At 34.6% G+C, this 17,765-nt stretch overlaps 1 protein-coding gene across 4 annotated transcripts in view; it reads right to left on the bottom strand.

Annotated features, from left to right (window-relative positions):
• The window catches only part of AP3B1 (adaptor related protein complex 3 subunit beta 1), a 160,730-nt gene that overhangs the window by 60,362 nt on the left and 82,603 nt on the right, over positions 1–17,765 (bottom strand). For all 4 annotated transcript variants that reach the window (XM_042804700.1, XM_042804698.1, XM_033009138.2 and 1 more), the window contains 6 exons: positions 14,128–14,304; positions 8,697–8,883; positions 7,597–7,727; positions 5,280–5,391; positions 3,748–3,898; positions 809–983 (listed from right to left, as the gene is read on the bottom strand). In XM_042804700.1, the coding sequence (XP_042660634.1) occupies positions 809–983; positions 3,748–3,898; positions 5,280–5,391; positions 7,597–7,727; positions 8,697–8,883; positions 14,128–14,304 (933 nt within the window). The remainder of the gene's footprint in view (positions 1–808; positions 984–3,747; positions 3,899–5,279; positions 5,392–7,596; positions 7,728–8,696; positions 8,884–14,127; positions 14,305–17,765) is intronic.

Here is a 17,765-nt window from a genome sequence, read left to right as displayed (position 1 = left end):
TCTTTTTCTTCACTAAGGTAAGCAATTAAAACTTAACTGACACATGAATGTCTCTGTTGAACAGTTTTGCATCTTCACATATTTCTGAATCCAATTTAAATAAAAGACATATTTGAAAGGTTGCCTCTTCATAAAAGTGGTAAGAAAACTAATACAATTTCAAGTAATGGAACCCTTTATAAGCTTTATTCTCAAACTGAGAGCAATAAAAAGTTGATTGCTCATTAAGAATATTAATTCTATTAATCTATGTATACACCTCAAGTATACATGCATTAACTGCAGTATTTTCAATTTTAACAGGAAATTTTAAAACAAAGTCAGTGGTTCTACTATAACGCCTTCAAACTCTTAAGAAACAACATATGAACATTTGTTTCTTGGCTTTGCTTCCTATCAGAACCAGTTCCTGTAGCAGTCATACTTTAAGATCCCATTTTAATATTATAGTCATTCCAAATCAGGATATTATTTTTGCAAACTACCCATGCAATATGCTTTCACCTGTTCAACAGTAATCTAAAAAAATAATTAGCTTCTATTATTCGTCATCTATCTGGACTAAAAATACAACAGAATTAAAACCAAAAAATTCTTTTTGTTATAAAATGTTCTTACTTGCTTAATCTATCAAACTACTTCAGGATTGGTCCATTTATGAAAGGCCTAAAACTTTTTTCACAGATTCTGTGTTTTTAGATATCCATATAACCACCATCCACCTCCATTCTTGCAGAAAGAAACACATATAGATGGTTAGATACATCTTTGCATCTTTTACAGAGGTTTTCTAATAAACATATTTTACCTTACTAGTGGTAGCACTTCTCGATTTTCCAGACTCAGAGTCACTTTTAGAATCTGATTCTGACATGGAGTCTGGAGAACTTTCTTCTGATGAAGTGGACTCTCTATCAGAGGTAGAAGGTGTGCTTCTCTTTTTGAAGATCCTCTTTGCTTTATTTTTAATGTCCTCTGAATCACTATGTATTGAAAAAAAAATTTAAGAGACATGTAAAACCACCAACGTAATATGCCTAGGCAGTGTCCCTCATTAACATTTCAAAGTTTTATTAAATAGGTTTTAAGTCTGTATTTCTTCATGATAAAAAACGCAGCTAAGATAGTAGAAGTAGTATCTTACTTAAGGGTACATAAAATTGTTCTATCACAGTACACAATAATTCATCACACAAAATTTAAACCAGTGAAACAGCCAAACAAAAATATGTACATGTTAAGTATTAAAAATATTACTTCCATGCATCAAGCTTGTGACATTTCATAAAGAAGTGCAGACAGACTTTTATATAAAGAAACTTTCAGACTATTCCACCTTTGATTAACAGAATCTTGGCAGGCTATAAGATGGTTTTGCAAAGTAATATTGCTTCAAAAAAAAATAAAATCAGTGCATTGAACTTATTCCTTCATTAATTCTTCCAAATCAAACCACCTAGAACTAAGATCTATAATATCTACAAATATTTCAACCCATTAAAAAGTTTATACAGAGGAGGTATTACATTCTGACACAACTGGTCATATTGAGTACCTTATAGCTAATGGACTTCAGCAGCTTTATTCTTCAAACAGTGAAGTTCTGTTCACCCTGGCAATGTTGGATTATGTTGCTCTGTGCTAACAGCTACTGAATATTATTAAAATCCGCCTTGTTCACGTCTAATAATATTGTAACTACCAATTCGCAGATCACCCTTTTCTCTCAAGGGGAGTTACTACCTAGAAATATGGCAGGAAACTAAAATTGTTTTCTGATAGTTATCATAGAGCAGATAAATTAGTATTGCATAGAGAAGAACCACCTCTGCTCTTGGATCTGCAGGCAACCGTTTTATACTTCCAAATCAGGTGTTCCATGCACCATCTGAATCAGCTTCCTCCCCAAGACAATAAGTTGGTTACTAAAGTGCTTGAAGGGTAACAAGGTTAACAATAATTAAAGAAATCCAGACCACTCAAATATTAAGAGTCCCTTTGGGCTCAAATTAGGTTGTGATACATTATTGCTTAGTTTTAGGAGCAGTACAAAAGAATGTACTATGCTGCATTACTGTTTGAGATAGCAGTGTTTTCAGAAGGGAAAAATACAGGAAAGATCTAACGTGACAGAAAGGAAAATAGTTAGGGCAATGCCTTCTTCCTCCCAAGAACTTCTCATGACTGAATTTCCTAGATCAAATTTAATAAAACTATTAAAAATAAATATTAATATTTAAGCCATGCCAATTATGCCTACCCACGTAACTGAAGTTGAAATCAACTCCCCAAATTTTAGTCAAAAACATTTTTTTTCTGAAAGCAGCAAATCTGACACTTGCAAAGCTGAAAATGAAACAAGAGTACACTTGTCAAAAACAATCTAATGTAGCATATCTGATTGTTAAAATAATGGTGAAAAATTAGTTACTATAAAAACTACATTTCAATATGACAACATTTAAAAACTTGTTTGAGGTCAATCGGCTAAACATAAAAATTCACTAGCGTTTACTGTTTAAAGTTTCTTCTTCATGATGTGTAACACAGGTACTGACAAAATTATCTACATTTCCTTCACTGACATTTAACAAAAGCTGTAGTTCCATCAACAAATATGCTACTGTGAACCCATTATATAAATGAATATATATAATTTTTTTTTTTCAACCATTTATTTTTAGCTTATCTTTAAAACTAGATTTGAAGACTAAAAATGTTACTTTATTGTACATCAGCCAGTTTTGATGGGTAATCATTGTTTACCTTACTGCTTAAAATTTCAGATGTTATTCTAATGAAAAGAATTTACTGGTAACTAGCTTTTTAACTTTGCAATGATGAAGAGCCTGTATTAATTTAACCTACAGATTTCATTTGTTCTGAACAGGAAAAACAATATAAATCACTTTTAAAATCATTAAATCCTGACTTAAATTAATAAAGTCATAATTAGGGCATTATGCTGTGTTTGTTATGGAAGTGGCAAGGCGAGCTGCTTTAATTACTGTCTGTAATAAAAGGAGCAGAGTGCGTACTGCGCCCCAATCAGCGCTGTCAGCCACGACTGAGCTGAGCTGCAAACTCATCAAGTGAGCTGGCAGCAGACTACAGAGTAAAGGGCGATCATGTCTGCAGAGGCCACTTGCTGACAGCAGTGGAAGAAACAGATTCATACAATCCAAGGTATTAGCCCCGATTACTCAAAATTTTAATGATACTTTAATACATGATAATGCTGTTGATAATGGGCAATCTTAGAAAGCACTAACACTTAAATATCTTATGACCGTTTCCCTTCACAGCCCTTGCCTCTAATATTTGGATCATAATCTTTTTAATATAACATTATTTAGAAAAATCAATTGTCTTAGTTACATAATGGCAAAATGTTGAAGGACTTAATTTTAGCTCTCAGCAAAATTGCTGCAAAAGGTAATTAAGTGTTTCACACAACTGTTTGATCACTTATTCAGCTTCCCAAGGTTACATCAATTTTCAAAAAGCCACCCATGATTTTACCGAAGTCAGAAATTAATTCCAAATGTTAGGAGTAGTCTGATTAATGAAAATATGAACCCAGTTCATATACTAAATATTACTGGCATACACCGAAACAGGAGACATCATGCCTTGGACAATACACACCCAAAAAAAGCCTGATTAAGTGCTTAGCAGACTGTTTAGGAAGATTGACTTAACAGCCAGGATCACGAAAAATTAAAAACCATACAAATGTACACATACCTTTCAGCAGCAGCTCTAGATCTTTTGTTTGCAGTACTTTCTTTGCTGTCTGATTCACTGTCACTTGATTCTTCACTGGAAGAACTCCCAGTACTCTCATCGCTTCTGTCTTCCTCATCTTCCTTCTCACTTTCACTGCCAGACTTGCCCTCTGAAGTAAAAACAATTCTTACATTTTTTTTCCTAAATATCTTACATAATTAGTATTTTAGGAATCCAAGTTTGTTTTAAGTAAAACAGTGTTTTAGTATTTTAAGATCCAATTGCTAGCTTTAGCTTTATTTACTCTATGTCAAAAGCAGGCAAGAAAATCACTTTCCCCTGATATTTACAAAATTTTGCTGGTTAAAGACCTGTCCTCTTCAGCCTACAGTATTATACTTTATCAAATTAGAAAGCCCAGTAATAAAACAATTGCATGTGGATTCTTCAAAATTACGTAAGTCTATGAGGAGCTGGACATGACCTCAAATTCTCTAATCTATACATTCACTTAACTGCAAGATTGTCTTTTCAACCGATTGCTTAATTAGATAATTTGTTCTTGAATACTTATAGTGATGATGATTGAATCATGCATTTAAACAAATTATTCATTCTCTAATTAATCATATAGCTACCAAATATTCAAATATCTGAAGTGAATATATTCTTTTCTTGCTTCAGAGATCATTAATTTCAGTGATACAATTCTTCAGCAGTTCTTCTGCATATTTCCTCAGTTTAGGGATGAAACTCCATATTCAGATTTTAGGGTACCCCTCTTCCATTCAACTAGATGATGATAATTCTTTTAAGTCTCCAAGGCTAAACATTTTCTGTGTCTAAAGTCTGGACCTAGGAGAATGATGTTCTTCACTACATCTGAACTATATTAACATCTGCTGAAATGGCTGTCTTGGGAATCTTCCAATCTGGCATTAAGTGGGAGGCTGTTCAAAAGAACCTTTGCTCACTGAACTTGATAGGCAGCTGTCAGTTATCTTCTCCATAATCACCCCCATTATAATAAATAGAAAATGTGTAGAACTTAAGAGCAATACTGTAACATAATTTACTGAGGAAACACCATGAAAGACTACACAGTTAAAGAAGTTTGGTCATTTATCAATAAATGCCATCAAAATAGTACTTCATCAACAAAAAATTACAAAAAACGTTCAAGAACTACAGTTTCCAATAACCAAGGCATGTGGGCACTCTTCCCACAAAAAGTTAGATGCCTTCAGTTTTAACTGGAGTTACAAACTTGCACTACTCTCAGTAGACTCAAATCAGGACGAATATAGCATGCCAGCTTTTTTAACTGGGAAACAAAGCAAAGTCTAACTTATTGATTAAACACACAAGCCATACCTGTAAAATCAGCAGTTACTGCCCAGCAACAGTGAATGTCAAATTATCCCGATTTCCTGATTTTATACATGCTCTGGGTTTTTTTTTTTTTAATTTTTTCCTATTTAAGTAGTGGCCAGTTCTGAAGATACAGTTCTCCAGGCAGCAGAGATGCAAGTTGCTTTCCATACACCTACCTGATGAACTGGTACTGGTAGACTCACTTTCCTCCTCTTCTGATTCAGAGTAGAACTTTTCTGTAGGTTTCTCTTTCTTTGTCTTACCTAGAATTCCAGTCCATTCCTTTGCCTGTAAATAAATTTAAACTTAAGTTTACTTTTACAACCAGCAATACAAAAATATACACACAACATGGCAAACACTCGCAGCAGTAGTATTAAGCAGTTTCTAAATAAATCCTCTAAGCAAGTCAAGAAAAACTATTAAACTCCTACTTTACACAATTACAAGAACTAAAAGTTTTGTACATATCTATAAAATGTGAGATATGTCTATTAGAGAGTCTAGAAAAAGATTTACTAAGGCAGATTAAAAGCATCAGTAACCATAAATAAATTTCTATGCCAAAAGAACCTGAAGTCTGAGAGTTTTATTTCTAGATCCAGCTGCATTTAGCCTATGACTAGAATGAAGGGTAAATATGACTAGTCACCATCTTTATCATCCCAAGTCTTAAAGAGAAAACAGATATGGACCCAGTAGGCAGCAGAAGTTGCAGCAGCCACAGAGGAATTCTATTTCACTTCCTTTGCCATTCTCCAAATACAAGTAATTCTTACCACCAAAAGAACAGCAGAACATGACAATACTTTGGCCAGACTTTTTTTCTTTCCGTGTCCCCCTATTCTACCAGAGAAGCAGAATTATAACTTAGACTAGGAAAAAATCAAACAGGAAGACAACTGTATCAACAGAGTGGTACAGGTCTGCCTCAGTGACTGCCCTGATCTGGAATATAACTAACTTTTGAATGAGCTCTAACAGTGACTGGCAATGGTGTATGGCTTTAGAGACACACTGGCTTCCTCTTAAACACAAAATGCTGCTAAAGCTTTGTTATGCTCCACCCAGCAAATGGTGTTTTAAAAAGCCAATATTCTTTTGGATATAAATGACAATTTAATTGTGGATTGCAGCTTAACAACTCAGCTTCACTCACATACATTGTGTAGGCACATGCAGTATTAGAGGAACCACAAAATTAATGACATTGAGACACTCTCCAAAGAAAATACTTGCAAAAAAAACACGGGGAAAGGATTTTCATGTTTGTTTTGGGGTTTAAATGGCTGGAGGGAGATGTTTTTTATTATGTTGTAGATGGATGTTATTCCATTTGATCAATTCCCTGCAATATGTTTTGTTTTTAGGGACACAGGCACCTCCACACATTCTTTCACACCAACCCTGTCATTTATAATCCCCTGCTTGAGCTGATTGCCTTCAGATTCTCCCCATGAAAGCTTTCAGAAGTTTGTACACAAATACATCTTTTCCTAAAATGTATGTAAGAAGGTAGGCAAGTAATACTAAAGTATCAAGGAGAAATGCTTGTGCTACCACACTGCTGTTCACTGGCTTCTGCAAGTCATACCCATTTTTTAGAATTTTCTCTACCCATTCTATGCCTAACATCTAATATGTAAATTATTTCATGTGAGGTTTACTGTAGAAGTTGGCTCATGACAAGTATCATGTGCTTTTCTGGGTATACCTGTTACAATAACATACCTCTAGGAGCATCATCAGCACACTATATTCCAATATATTTATATTTCTGTTACTTTTTAATAGCTTTCACTAACACTTAGTAGGATGCTGGTACCTCATGTGTAAATCACAACTCCAGTACCAGAACATGACTTTGCCTCAGAGTTTACAATCCAGTAACAAGAAGCTATTGGTAGTAGATAACCAGCCCTGTAAAGTCAACAAATGACTAGGGCACTAGAAAATGACATTTTCCCATTATAAACTTTCCTGATTCTCTCCAGATAATCTGAAATGTAAACCATGGTCTCTTCCAAACTTTACACTTTGAAACATATATAATTTTTCCCCCTGTCACTGCCTTTTGCTGATAATACCTATTTTTTTCTGGTTAGACTTGGATTTGTACACAAACCAACCTCTGCTGAGTTCCTACTTTGGTAGTCCAGCTACATTCATCATTAACAGCAATTAACATACTGCGGCACAATGAACGTAAGAGGTATGAGATCAGAAGTGAGATGGAGAGGAAAAAAGTCTATTTAGTCCACGAGCAAAGCAGAAATGGCCTACTGCTGATCCACTTCTCTCATTGAAAAGAGCAAGAATCATGCAGGTTTCCAAATGCTTCGTTTCCAAGCTAAAATAATCAACATGCACGTTCACATGCACCAATGTTTTTCAGTACAGGATACAGATAGTATTAAAATACTTGTATTTTAGCCTAATAGTTTATACTGACAAGTGCATTCACTGAAGTTATTTTTTATGATGCTGACGTACCGACTCAGCTACGTCAACATTTCTGACAGAGGGGTCAGGGGCCACCTCTGGCCAGTTGGACAGCTCCAGGTAGCCAGTGGCTCGGCTGTTCAGTGTGTGAGACAAGGTGCCAAGCTGGAAATGATCCCGATCTATCAAAAAAAAAAAAAAAAAAAAAGAGGGAGGAGAGAAATACAAAACACCATGAGCTCTACCACAAAGAGCAATCTTAATCAGGGCTAAAGGTAATTGCCATTATATTACCTCAAATGTCATGGAATAAATATAAACTAGGAAGCTCTTCATAGGTCAAAAAACTGATTTCAGTCCATAGATTACAATAATCTCCCCCATAATGGTCAATAAAAAAGCTAATCAGTCAGTGTGTTTAGAGGTGTTGCTCTGAAATGTAGCTTCTCTAAAAATTACTTTACTGTGAATATTAAGAATGACAGCACAGTTAAACAATCCATATACATGTCTTGGCACAAACACATCCAGAATTTTAATAGTTTTTCTTCAAAATGGAGCTCCTTTTAGAGCTTTAAAACTGGGACTAAGTTAGTATGAAAATTAAAATTGCAAATCATCTCAATAACAGAGTATTTTTAATTAAGATAACCTGATAACCTTTTAATTTGACAAGACAGACAATGGTTCTTACTTGTAAAAAGACAGAGAAAACTCACAGGGTAAATTATGACTTCGGAGAAAAATAATAAAAACCTATTCTATTGATATTCAATTTATTTCAGATTCATAAAACATTTGCAATACTCACATTAACAGTCTTCTATTAACGTCCAGATAAAATACTAGAGCTATTTTCCTAAATTGAAGAATAGCTTTCCTCAAAAGACACATATTCTGTTATTTAAATCAAATTTAAAATCCACATGAATAGAAATGGATTGGTTTGTTAGGGTTTATCATCAGAGAAATGCACTGTTTTCACCATGCAAACCTTGCTTACTGAAAAGCAAGTAAATAGAACAAATACCCTTGCATATTAATCATTTGTATTCACGAAGTGACAAAATTTGTGAGCATATTTGAAATAGAATAGGCTGCCACATTCCTTTACACAATGAACATTTCCCAAATGATTTTGACAGTTATACCTTTAAAAGGAGACTCAAGCAATGGGGCAGGTTTCTGTGCCAGAAATATTTTTTTGGCATATTTGCTTAAAGCTCCACTCTTCTCATTCGGAACAATAAGCTGCCTAATAAATCTTGTACGGTCTCTGATGTCGTAGCTTTGATCATACTTGCCGAGATTTAATACATACTGGGTAAGCAATTTTGTCTGTGGAAAAAAACAGGACAAGAACAGAATACAAGTTATTTATGATTATTGATAACTCTGGATAAACATATTTAAAGAGGTAATAAAAATGAATGGTTATGTCAAACAAATGTTGTTCCACAGGGAATATGCATTTCTAAAGCTGCAAATGGAATTCTGCAGCCAAAGCACATGTCCTCTTCTGTATTGGGGAGGTGAATGCTGAGTACTGAGAAGCAGCCATGTGCTAGATTATTAAACTGCTGAAGTGGAAAGAAAGGCATCATTAAAAAAATAATCATATATGGCAAACCCGCTGAAGGGTCTACGTGAGGATAATGAATGTGGAAATACAACTAAAAACATGGCACTCAAAACTTAATCGGAAAAATATGCAGGACATCAAAACATCAGAGGGTATTAGGGGGCTGGCAAACTGCTTCTGCTGAGGTGTGTTTTATGAAGAGATACTGTCCCTGGCATAAGCAGTGTCTGCACTCTGACTGCACTCAGTTACTTTATCCTGAATTATGACCCATTAAAGCAGACACATGAATCACTGAACTGGATTACTGCAAATTATTTGCAGTGCATTTAGCTGTTACTTTTTCATAAAAGCAAGCTGCTGATGCCCTCTAAAAACCAGGATAAAAGACTTCTTCCATTTTTTTTCTTGAAGCTTAAAGCTTCCAGTAATATCGGTCATTTATTTATTTATGTAAGAGAGCAACTTATATTATCAGAGCTTTTTACAGCATAATAGGATTTCCTAATTTGATGTCTGAGAATATTAACATGTATTAAATAATTTTAATAATTTAGTTAAATATTTAAAGCTAAAAAGAGAATATAAAATAGCAGAGAGACTTTCCCAGTATCTTAGAACTAACATAGTGTCACCAGAACAATAGTGCTGAACAGACTTGTATCCATTAGATACATTTGAAAGAATAATGCTACTTTCTTTATATATAAGCAAACAGGAAAAAGAGCAAAAATAATATACCATCATAAGGAAGAAAATTTTTAGTACTTCAGTGCAGAACTGACGAATAACACAGGGTTAAAAATGTATTGTCAAGAAGGATTTCTTTCCTTTATACAAAGAAACAACCTTGCATATATATCTTGTTCATCGTGCTATTGTTATAACAGTTTTAATCATGTGAGTGGAAAAATATGTAAAAAAATCGTTCTGTGCAATCTAAAGATGTAAAAATAAAAAATAGTTTTTCAGAATATTAACTCCTTCACATGAAATACACAGAAAACAAAAAAATGGTTTTAATTTTAACCACATATAGTACAATGTATGCAAGGATTTCAGAAAATATCCCATGATACCAAAGATTTGAAGAAATTAGTCATATTACATTAGAATAATAGTAAAAGCATAGATAAAAAAACCCTTTAGGTGAAAAATTTTTTTGCTTCTCTTTTCTCTCTGATACCCAAGGATGGTTCTGTGAACAGGTATTTTTTCCCTCAAGGTACTATCTTAGCTCTGGGAAAAGTAAAACTTTCCCATATGTATTTCACAGTTTATTGGAAACTATTTCTGTATCAGAGTATAAAATTTTAAACAACTGCATCAGACAGAGCATACGTAATCTGCGCTCATGCAGGACTTATGCTGTTCAATCTAGATGGAATTGGAAGGGAAGGTTCCCAGGTAGAATGAATTACACTAAATGAGAGATACCTCCTGCAGCCTTTGCCATCACTTCTCCTCTGTAAAACACAAGACTCCTTGCTGTCATGGCAGAAAGCTCAGCAGAACGGATCATAAAACACAGTGGTCTTTGCTTGTGAATTGCGATAGGGATGGGAAAAGTTGAGGGCCTTGCTATCATGGTGGGCACTTTTTCAGTGAGAGGTGACGGAATTAGATAAAGAGTCAATCCTGATAGACTGCATTTTCTTTAACGGCACCATCTTCCCCATGATCCTTTCCCTTTTCCTCCTCTCTTTCCTCTTCCCTAACACATCTTTTCCATATCACCCAATACAGATAAAGACACAACAAATGTATATGGAAGAATGCTCCATATCTGCAAGAAATCTCCTTGCAAGCATCATATATAGTATAAATAGTTTTCATGAAAACAGCAAGAAAACACCTTTTTTTTTTTTTTCTTCTCTTATGGCAAAGCAACAAAACAAGTAGCCAAGCTTTTTTACATGGAGGTAGCTAATAGAAACAATTAATTTTAATTAAAAAAAAAAACAAAAAATAAACTAATGAATATACATCAGTTTTTCCAACACAGGACTATCCATAAGAAGCTGAAAACTATTTGAGAAAGAATGTTAATTTGGTGAAAAATGACAATCTGCACACCATGACTGCTTCATAGAACAGTAAAACAAAATATTCTGACATATGATATAATACATTTATTATCATATGTCAACACTGCCTGTTATCTGGACATGCTCATTATATAAGCATAATACAATTTATCCCCACACTATTAGAATCTATTACTATTTTTTGTACGTTTTGGTTTGGCTAATATGAAAAGTATACTTCAAGTCATCCTTCAGCATAATTTCTGGAATTTTCCAGTGGAAATACTTCTATTTAAGAATGAAATGCCTATCCTATATTAGCAGCAATTAAACTTTTGCTAGATCCCCCCTTTAAAAGCTTTGTAATAAAAGTATCACAAACAGAGGAAGCTCTACAATGAGAGAGAAACAGCTATCAATCCATTCTTTGATATCATTAGCTTGCAGTAACTTGATTTTTTAGATACTTAAGCCTATTGTGCTAAACCACTTTTGACATATCTGTGTACACACTAGGACTACTCAGGATTTTTGCTGGTGGGACTCTTACTGTGTTACACAACAGAAGCCCATCAAAATCTCTTTTTAATTCCTGATATATGCAAGAAACAGCTAAGGCAATTAGATGACATTTTCTGCATAACACTTTCTCCTATATGAGCTCCATTTAGACAGCTATCTAGCACATTCATAAGGATTTTTATGTCCCTAAGTGATGAAAAAAGGGGAAGCCTGTTCTTATTACATATTTATCCAGACAGGATTGAACCTGAAACTCTTCCTTAAATTATAAACAGCCTTTGAAAATTCACGGGGTGATCACAGGATTTAAAGGAGAATGGAAATTCTTATAGAAAATCCTGAATCTTAAAAAGCATTCCTGAGAATGTGCTGCAGTAAGTGCTTGAACATATGCCTAAGCAAATTATCAGCAAATAAAATAATATATTTACAGAAAGGGAAAAACATAACAGTCTTATTTCCTCCAGAATTCTGTGCTTTTCTCCAAACAAGACTTAACAGATGTGTTTTACCTGTCTTTCCCTCACTTGGAGAAAGAACTCTTCTTGTTTCTTCAGTTGGTGTTGAGACTCTCCTGGCTATTCTACCAATACTTTTACATAAAGTGACATTGTATCTTTGAGATTTTCACAACTCCATTGCCTTTGGATGAAACTGACAAAGGATTCAAAAAAGTATTACATAGTGGGTTAGGACATGGAGGGAGAAAACAGACTGCCAACAGAGCAGTCCAGTGTACAAGATCTGCCTTCAAGTTGGAGAAATTACACAGAAAAATGACTGGACTTTCTAGAAACTGAAGTAAATCCAGAAAGAAATGTTTTAATACTGAGTCAGTAAAGAAGAGTTATTCCTGGGAATAAGGATGTTGATAAAGGAAGTGTGTTGCCTGCTCAGAAAGGCAAAACCATCATAGTCTAGTTTGGAAAGTGCTTTGAATCAAGACAAGTCATCAATCTACTCTGTTAGAATGTTATATATTAATAGTTTGACCACTTGAGAAGACAACTTACTTTTTCACAACCTAAAACTAAAAGAGTAAAACACCCTTTGGTCATTTAGTAGGCATCTTAGGAGACAGTTTCTTCTGCTTTATCATCATTACTGTATTTGAATAAATGGTTACGCAACACTTATAATGACGATTTAAAATGTATCAAGATGTCAAACTGGAAAAAGAGCACCACAGAACTCATCATCTCCTTGTAGACAGTGAATTTTTGGCCAAATATGGTGTGGAAAAAATAGTGCAAAATGACTTAATTATATGGCAAATTGATAAATACTATGTAATAGGCCAAAAGGAAAACATGTAGATAATCAAACTACTCATGGCTTAGCTCAGTCAGCATTTTCATTACGATGATCACTGACAAAAAGAAGTCACCTTTTGTTACTGCCCAATTTTAGATTGTACAAGCAAAGCACAAGCATTCATTCTTACCTAAATGCATGGCAAGACAGTTCATCTCCCACATGCTCTACAAAATGAAGTCTCTGCCAGATCAAGTTTGCAGTTGGATATAGCTATCAAGGAACAAGAAGGCACCACAGCTGCAGAGGTCTAAGACCCTGTGCTGTCCAAGTTGTGTTGGTTGCTGTACAGAAAGGGGTCTAGCAGCCCAGGGAAACATATATATCTCAGACAATATATTTTCTCTACATTTGGAAAAAAAAAATCTTTGATTTTACAACATTTTACAGTAATAGTTGGAATTACAGTGAAAAATTTGTGTCAAGATGCTATATTCCACAACCAGACAGTGACAAAGTTCACAGTGCTATCATTGAGAAGCATGAGGCAGCTGGCACCTCTCACAGTTGTTGTCAGCTTCCTGGATATCTAAGTTCCCCTTTTTGTACTATCTGACATTTTTAGATTAGCTTTATTACCAGAGATGATCAAACCACAAGGTAAAGTAAAATACTAAAAAATACAGAAAAAAAAGAAAGTAGTTACTATTTTTAAGATGAGCACTTGGTGGAAGTGATGAAAAGACTAATGATGTTATTTTACTGGCATCTCCTTTTAGATCTAGATATGCTGAAAAAACCATGAGCAGCTTCTTGATCAAATTGACAGTACTCCCCTGGAAATTCTGGTCTTAGATCCAGAAAACAGCAAATCACATCTGGGAAATCTCCTATCTGATACTAGTAATACAATTTACAAATATTTCTTGTTTATGTGAATTTAAAAAATCCACAATTTCCCTAAAAAAGTAAGAGGTAAAAAAGAGTGATCTCAGCACTACATTTTTATTTACAATCCAGCACAGACTGAAAGACTTATGGTTAGATTTAGTCTGTTCTTGAAAACTGATGTTCAGCTTCTCTTCACAGAATACTATGGACAAGTTTTGGTTACTTACATAAATCACCACTGATCTATGCAGACTGTACAAAACCTACTGTGACTTTAGAAACGTCCACTTCCGAGTTTAAGCTTACCTGCTTTGAGTTTGTTAAATAGAGTTTTGCACCCAAATTTAAGATCTGCAACTTTACAAGGTCGTCTTCATTAGTGAAGCTCTTGGCTGTCTTTCTCAAAACATCAGGTGCGATCTTGGGAACCCGTTCACAGTACTCACCAATGAGCCACAGAATGCTGGCTCTGGCTACCGGAACCTGAGAAAACATTGCACACTCTAAGTTAACACATTCACAAAGACTACTTGCACACTCGTACATGTCTGTGTTCAGTAACAAGTTAAACAAAATACTGTTTAAAGACAACCGCCATATAAGGAACACAGACCTGATATTAAATACTGTTCAATACAGCCACTGTGGTAGACTGAATATTCGTGCAAATGTAAGATAGACCCTGCCCCCAAAACAATGCATTATGAGTTGACAAGACAAACAGCAGGAATGAAAACAGAGGCACGCAGAAGCAATGTGTTCATGTTCACAGTACAGGCTGGTGGAAGTTCGGAAAAGAATCCAAGCCTTCAAAGTGTGCTTAGGAATTCTTGCCACCAGGTTATACTAAACACCACGCTGAAACAAAACAGTGCTTTTTTTTGTGACTATATTCATACAGAAATGTTTTCCAACATACTTTAAAATCCTTTAAAAGCACAATAATTTGTTTAAGACTACTGCCATCTTTCCTTCATTTTTATTTAAAATTTTGTGGCAGTAAGATTCACATTTTTGGAGAAGTCCAAGGCCAGCTGAATACAGAATTCTGGAGACACAGGAGTTCAAAATTAGGGTTCTCAATTTCTGAGTAGGATTTAACCCCTTAACTGAAAACACTAACCAGAAACCTCACACACATCTTACTGTTTTGGAGCTATTTGATTGTTTCGCTGAAATAACTGGCAGTAGCAGTTTTTAGATGAACTCCCAGTGTATGGTGCTGACTTCAAAAGCACAGCACTGTCAAAATGGAAAAGCACAGAAGGAACCAGAAGATCATGCTCCACACAGAGTTTAGCTAGAAGTAGTTATGAGTTAAATAAAATATGCATACTGTTCTCAAAGGTGAGCTAGTCGATATTCATGGTGTTAAAAACTAAAAATTGCATCTGTGCTAGATATTTCCCTAAAAACACTGTTCTTCCTTAAGAGGAAGGAATAAAGTATGTGATGAGAAAATTCCTCCAGGCAGAAGCATGTCTTGCATAGCATCTACAGACTGTGGTGCTCTCATGTTCTGTACAGACTCCTGTTCAACAGATGTTGAAATATTAGGGAAGAAACATAACTGTTATATGAATCAACTGACTGCAGTTTAGGAAAAAAAAAAAAAAAAAGAAAGCTTCCAACTGTAACTGCAATTTCAGCTAACTTTGCTGCTTTTTCTAAGAAAGTAAAACCCATTTGTACTAACACCTTCCATTACTCTCTACACTATACAGGGATCTTTTTTAATAAGCTTACACTTAAGACAGAGTGAGTTCTGCCTTAGATAAGATTCACAAGAGAAACAAGCTTTAGAAATTCAGCACTGTGGTTCCCAAAGCACTAATTCTTAGTATCTTTTATATATGTTTTAATTACTTTTCCAGCATATGTCAGTTATTCATATATGAATATCTATTTCTCAGAATTATGAGGGGAACCAACTACCAAGTATCCTACCCTGTATACACATAAAATTTGAAAGTACTGCTTTCCAGTTACATTAATAAAAAGTAACAAATGCAAGTAAACTACCAAGGTTCAGGATAGCAATTCCCAAACTGTGGTCCGCAGTCCCTAACAGATGGTCCACTAAGCCATAATAAAGGAATACTAACCATGTTCACAAGAAATTTTAATGATTAAATTTGTTTTATTGCTCAAAAAAGTTTTGGAACAGCTTTGAATAAAAACTTGATAATATCTGCCTCTATACATCACATTGTTGCAAATACACATACCAACAAATATAAAAAGGCACATCACAGGGAAAAGAGAGGACTGCCTCTGCTGAAAGAGAAAGTGACCAGTCACAGCAAATCAAAATACAGGAGTCCAGCAACAAAAACAACAACAAAATCCCCTCCAGAGATAAATGCCAATTCTAAACATGGAAAACATATTTAAGGTAAAGGTAACATAATGTATGGACTGTGGTATAACCCAGTGATTTAACATACATAAATATATATGAATACTGATTGAAATACAGATTAACATTTCTTGTGAATTGGCAAAAAATGTAAATGGTCTTGGAATTTACAGTATGAGAGGGGGTAACAAGCTACTGAAAAATGGCTAAATATAAAAACTTTAAATGCAGTCAGAATAGGTTCGCCAGCAAAATGGTAAGACTGATGCCATTACTGTACACTGATTTCAGAAGGAAAAGAGGTTATTTCTAATGTTCCAAAGGTTACACTGCATTAAGACCTCACTCCCAATCTATTATTTTAAATTGGGCTAAAGAATAGTAATTGAGTGGTACATTAAATTTTCCAGTATTGGAGCAGTTCAAGTTTCCTGCTGTACAGATAGATACCTCTAAATAGGAATATATAGGCAACTTCAGATTTCAGTTATGCTAGATTTATTTTTCTAAAATATTTCATTACAGACTTGTTAAAATATTAGAATTCTACAGGAAATCACCAAGTACCACAGTTTGGGCTGCAGCCTATTAGAAACATCACTTTTCCTATTACTGTCTTCTCATAAAGCAAAAATAGCTCACAGAGCAGACCAATTTCAGTATTAGTATTAAGAAAGAGAAACATCATTTTTGTACTTTTCCTAGTCCAACCCAGGACTACACTTTAAAACCACAATGAAATATATTTAAATACATTTAAACAGTGTGTATTTAAGCACAGTGGTTTACTCTTTGAAGTTTTTTCCCAGTTTGTAAAATGTATTTATTAGAGTAATAAACCAATTTTAGAATGTAAAATAAGTAGTCTAAACAAAGCCTAATTTGAAAAATAGCAACAATGGAAGACATATGAAATTTATTGTGAGACTCTTCCTTTAACCAGGTGTTTAGCTTACTATGTAAATAGTGTATATATTAAACAATTTTGTGTAACAAGAATCCGTATCAATTAGAGACTTTTTGAATCAAAACCTGAGCGGAAGCCATTTTAATGAAAAGTGTATGTCAAACTGATGAACCCAGTGTTTCTGTGTCACTGGATTCATTTGGGGTCAAAATCACACAATATTTTCAGATTTCCTTTTCCCTGTTTAAGTCTTCCAGTCCTCAACCATGTAATACCAAGTGCATGATCCTGCAGCCATTGTTTCCAGGGTATTCAAAACACCAAACAAGAAATGAAGCCACTTCTATACCTTTATTGGCTTTTCCAGTATAGCTTGAACAGGGACCCTGAGTTGACAAAAATGCAGGAAATAATACTTGCATTATTCAACCCTGCTCTGACTTATCCTCAAAGGAAAACAGGATTATAAATTACTTTGCCTGATGTTTTATTCCATATGCCCTGAGCAAGTGGTTAAGTGCACTTTTTAAGCCTTAATACCAGAAGGCAGTTTCTACTTTAACCCATTACCTGTCTGGAAGAAAATAAATAACTTGTTAAAAAACAAAAATCAGCCAGACCCTCTCCCCTTAAAGCAAGACTCTGGTTACTTACGGCAGTTAGAGAAAGACAAAGATT

The sequence above is a fragment of the Tyto alba genome, unplaced genomic scaffold (assembly GCF_018691265.1).
Source record: "Tyto alba isolate M040663 unplaced genomic scaffold, T.alba_DEE_v4.0 Super-Scaffold_42, whole genome shotgun sequence".
In the NCBI taxonomy this organism is placed as follows: domain Eukaryota; kingdom Metazoa; phylum Chordata; class Aves; order Strigiformes; family Tytonidae; genus Tyto; species Tyto alba.
The sequence above is the reverse complement of the archived record's forward strand: the minus strand, read 5'-3'. Positions and strand labels throughout refer to the sequence as shown.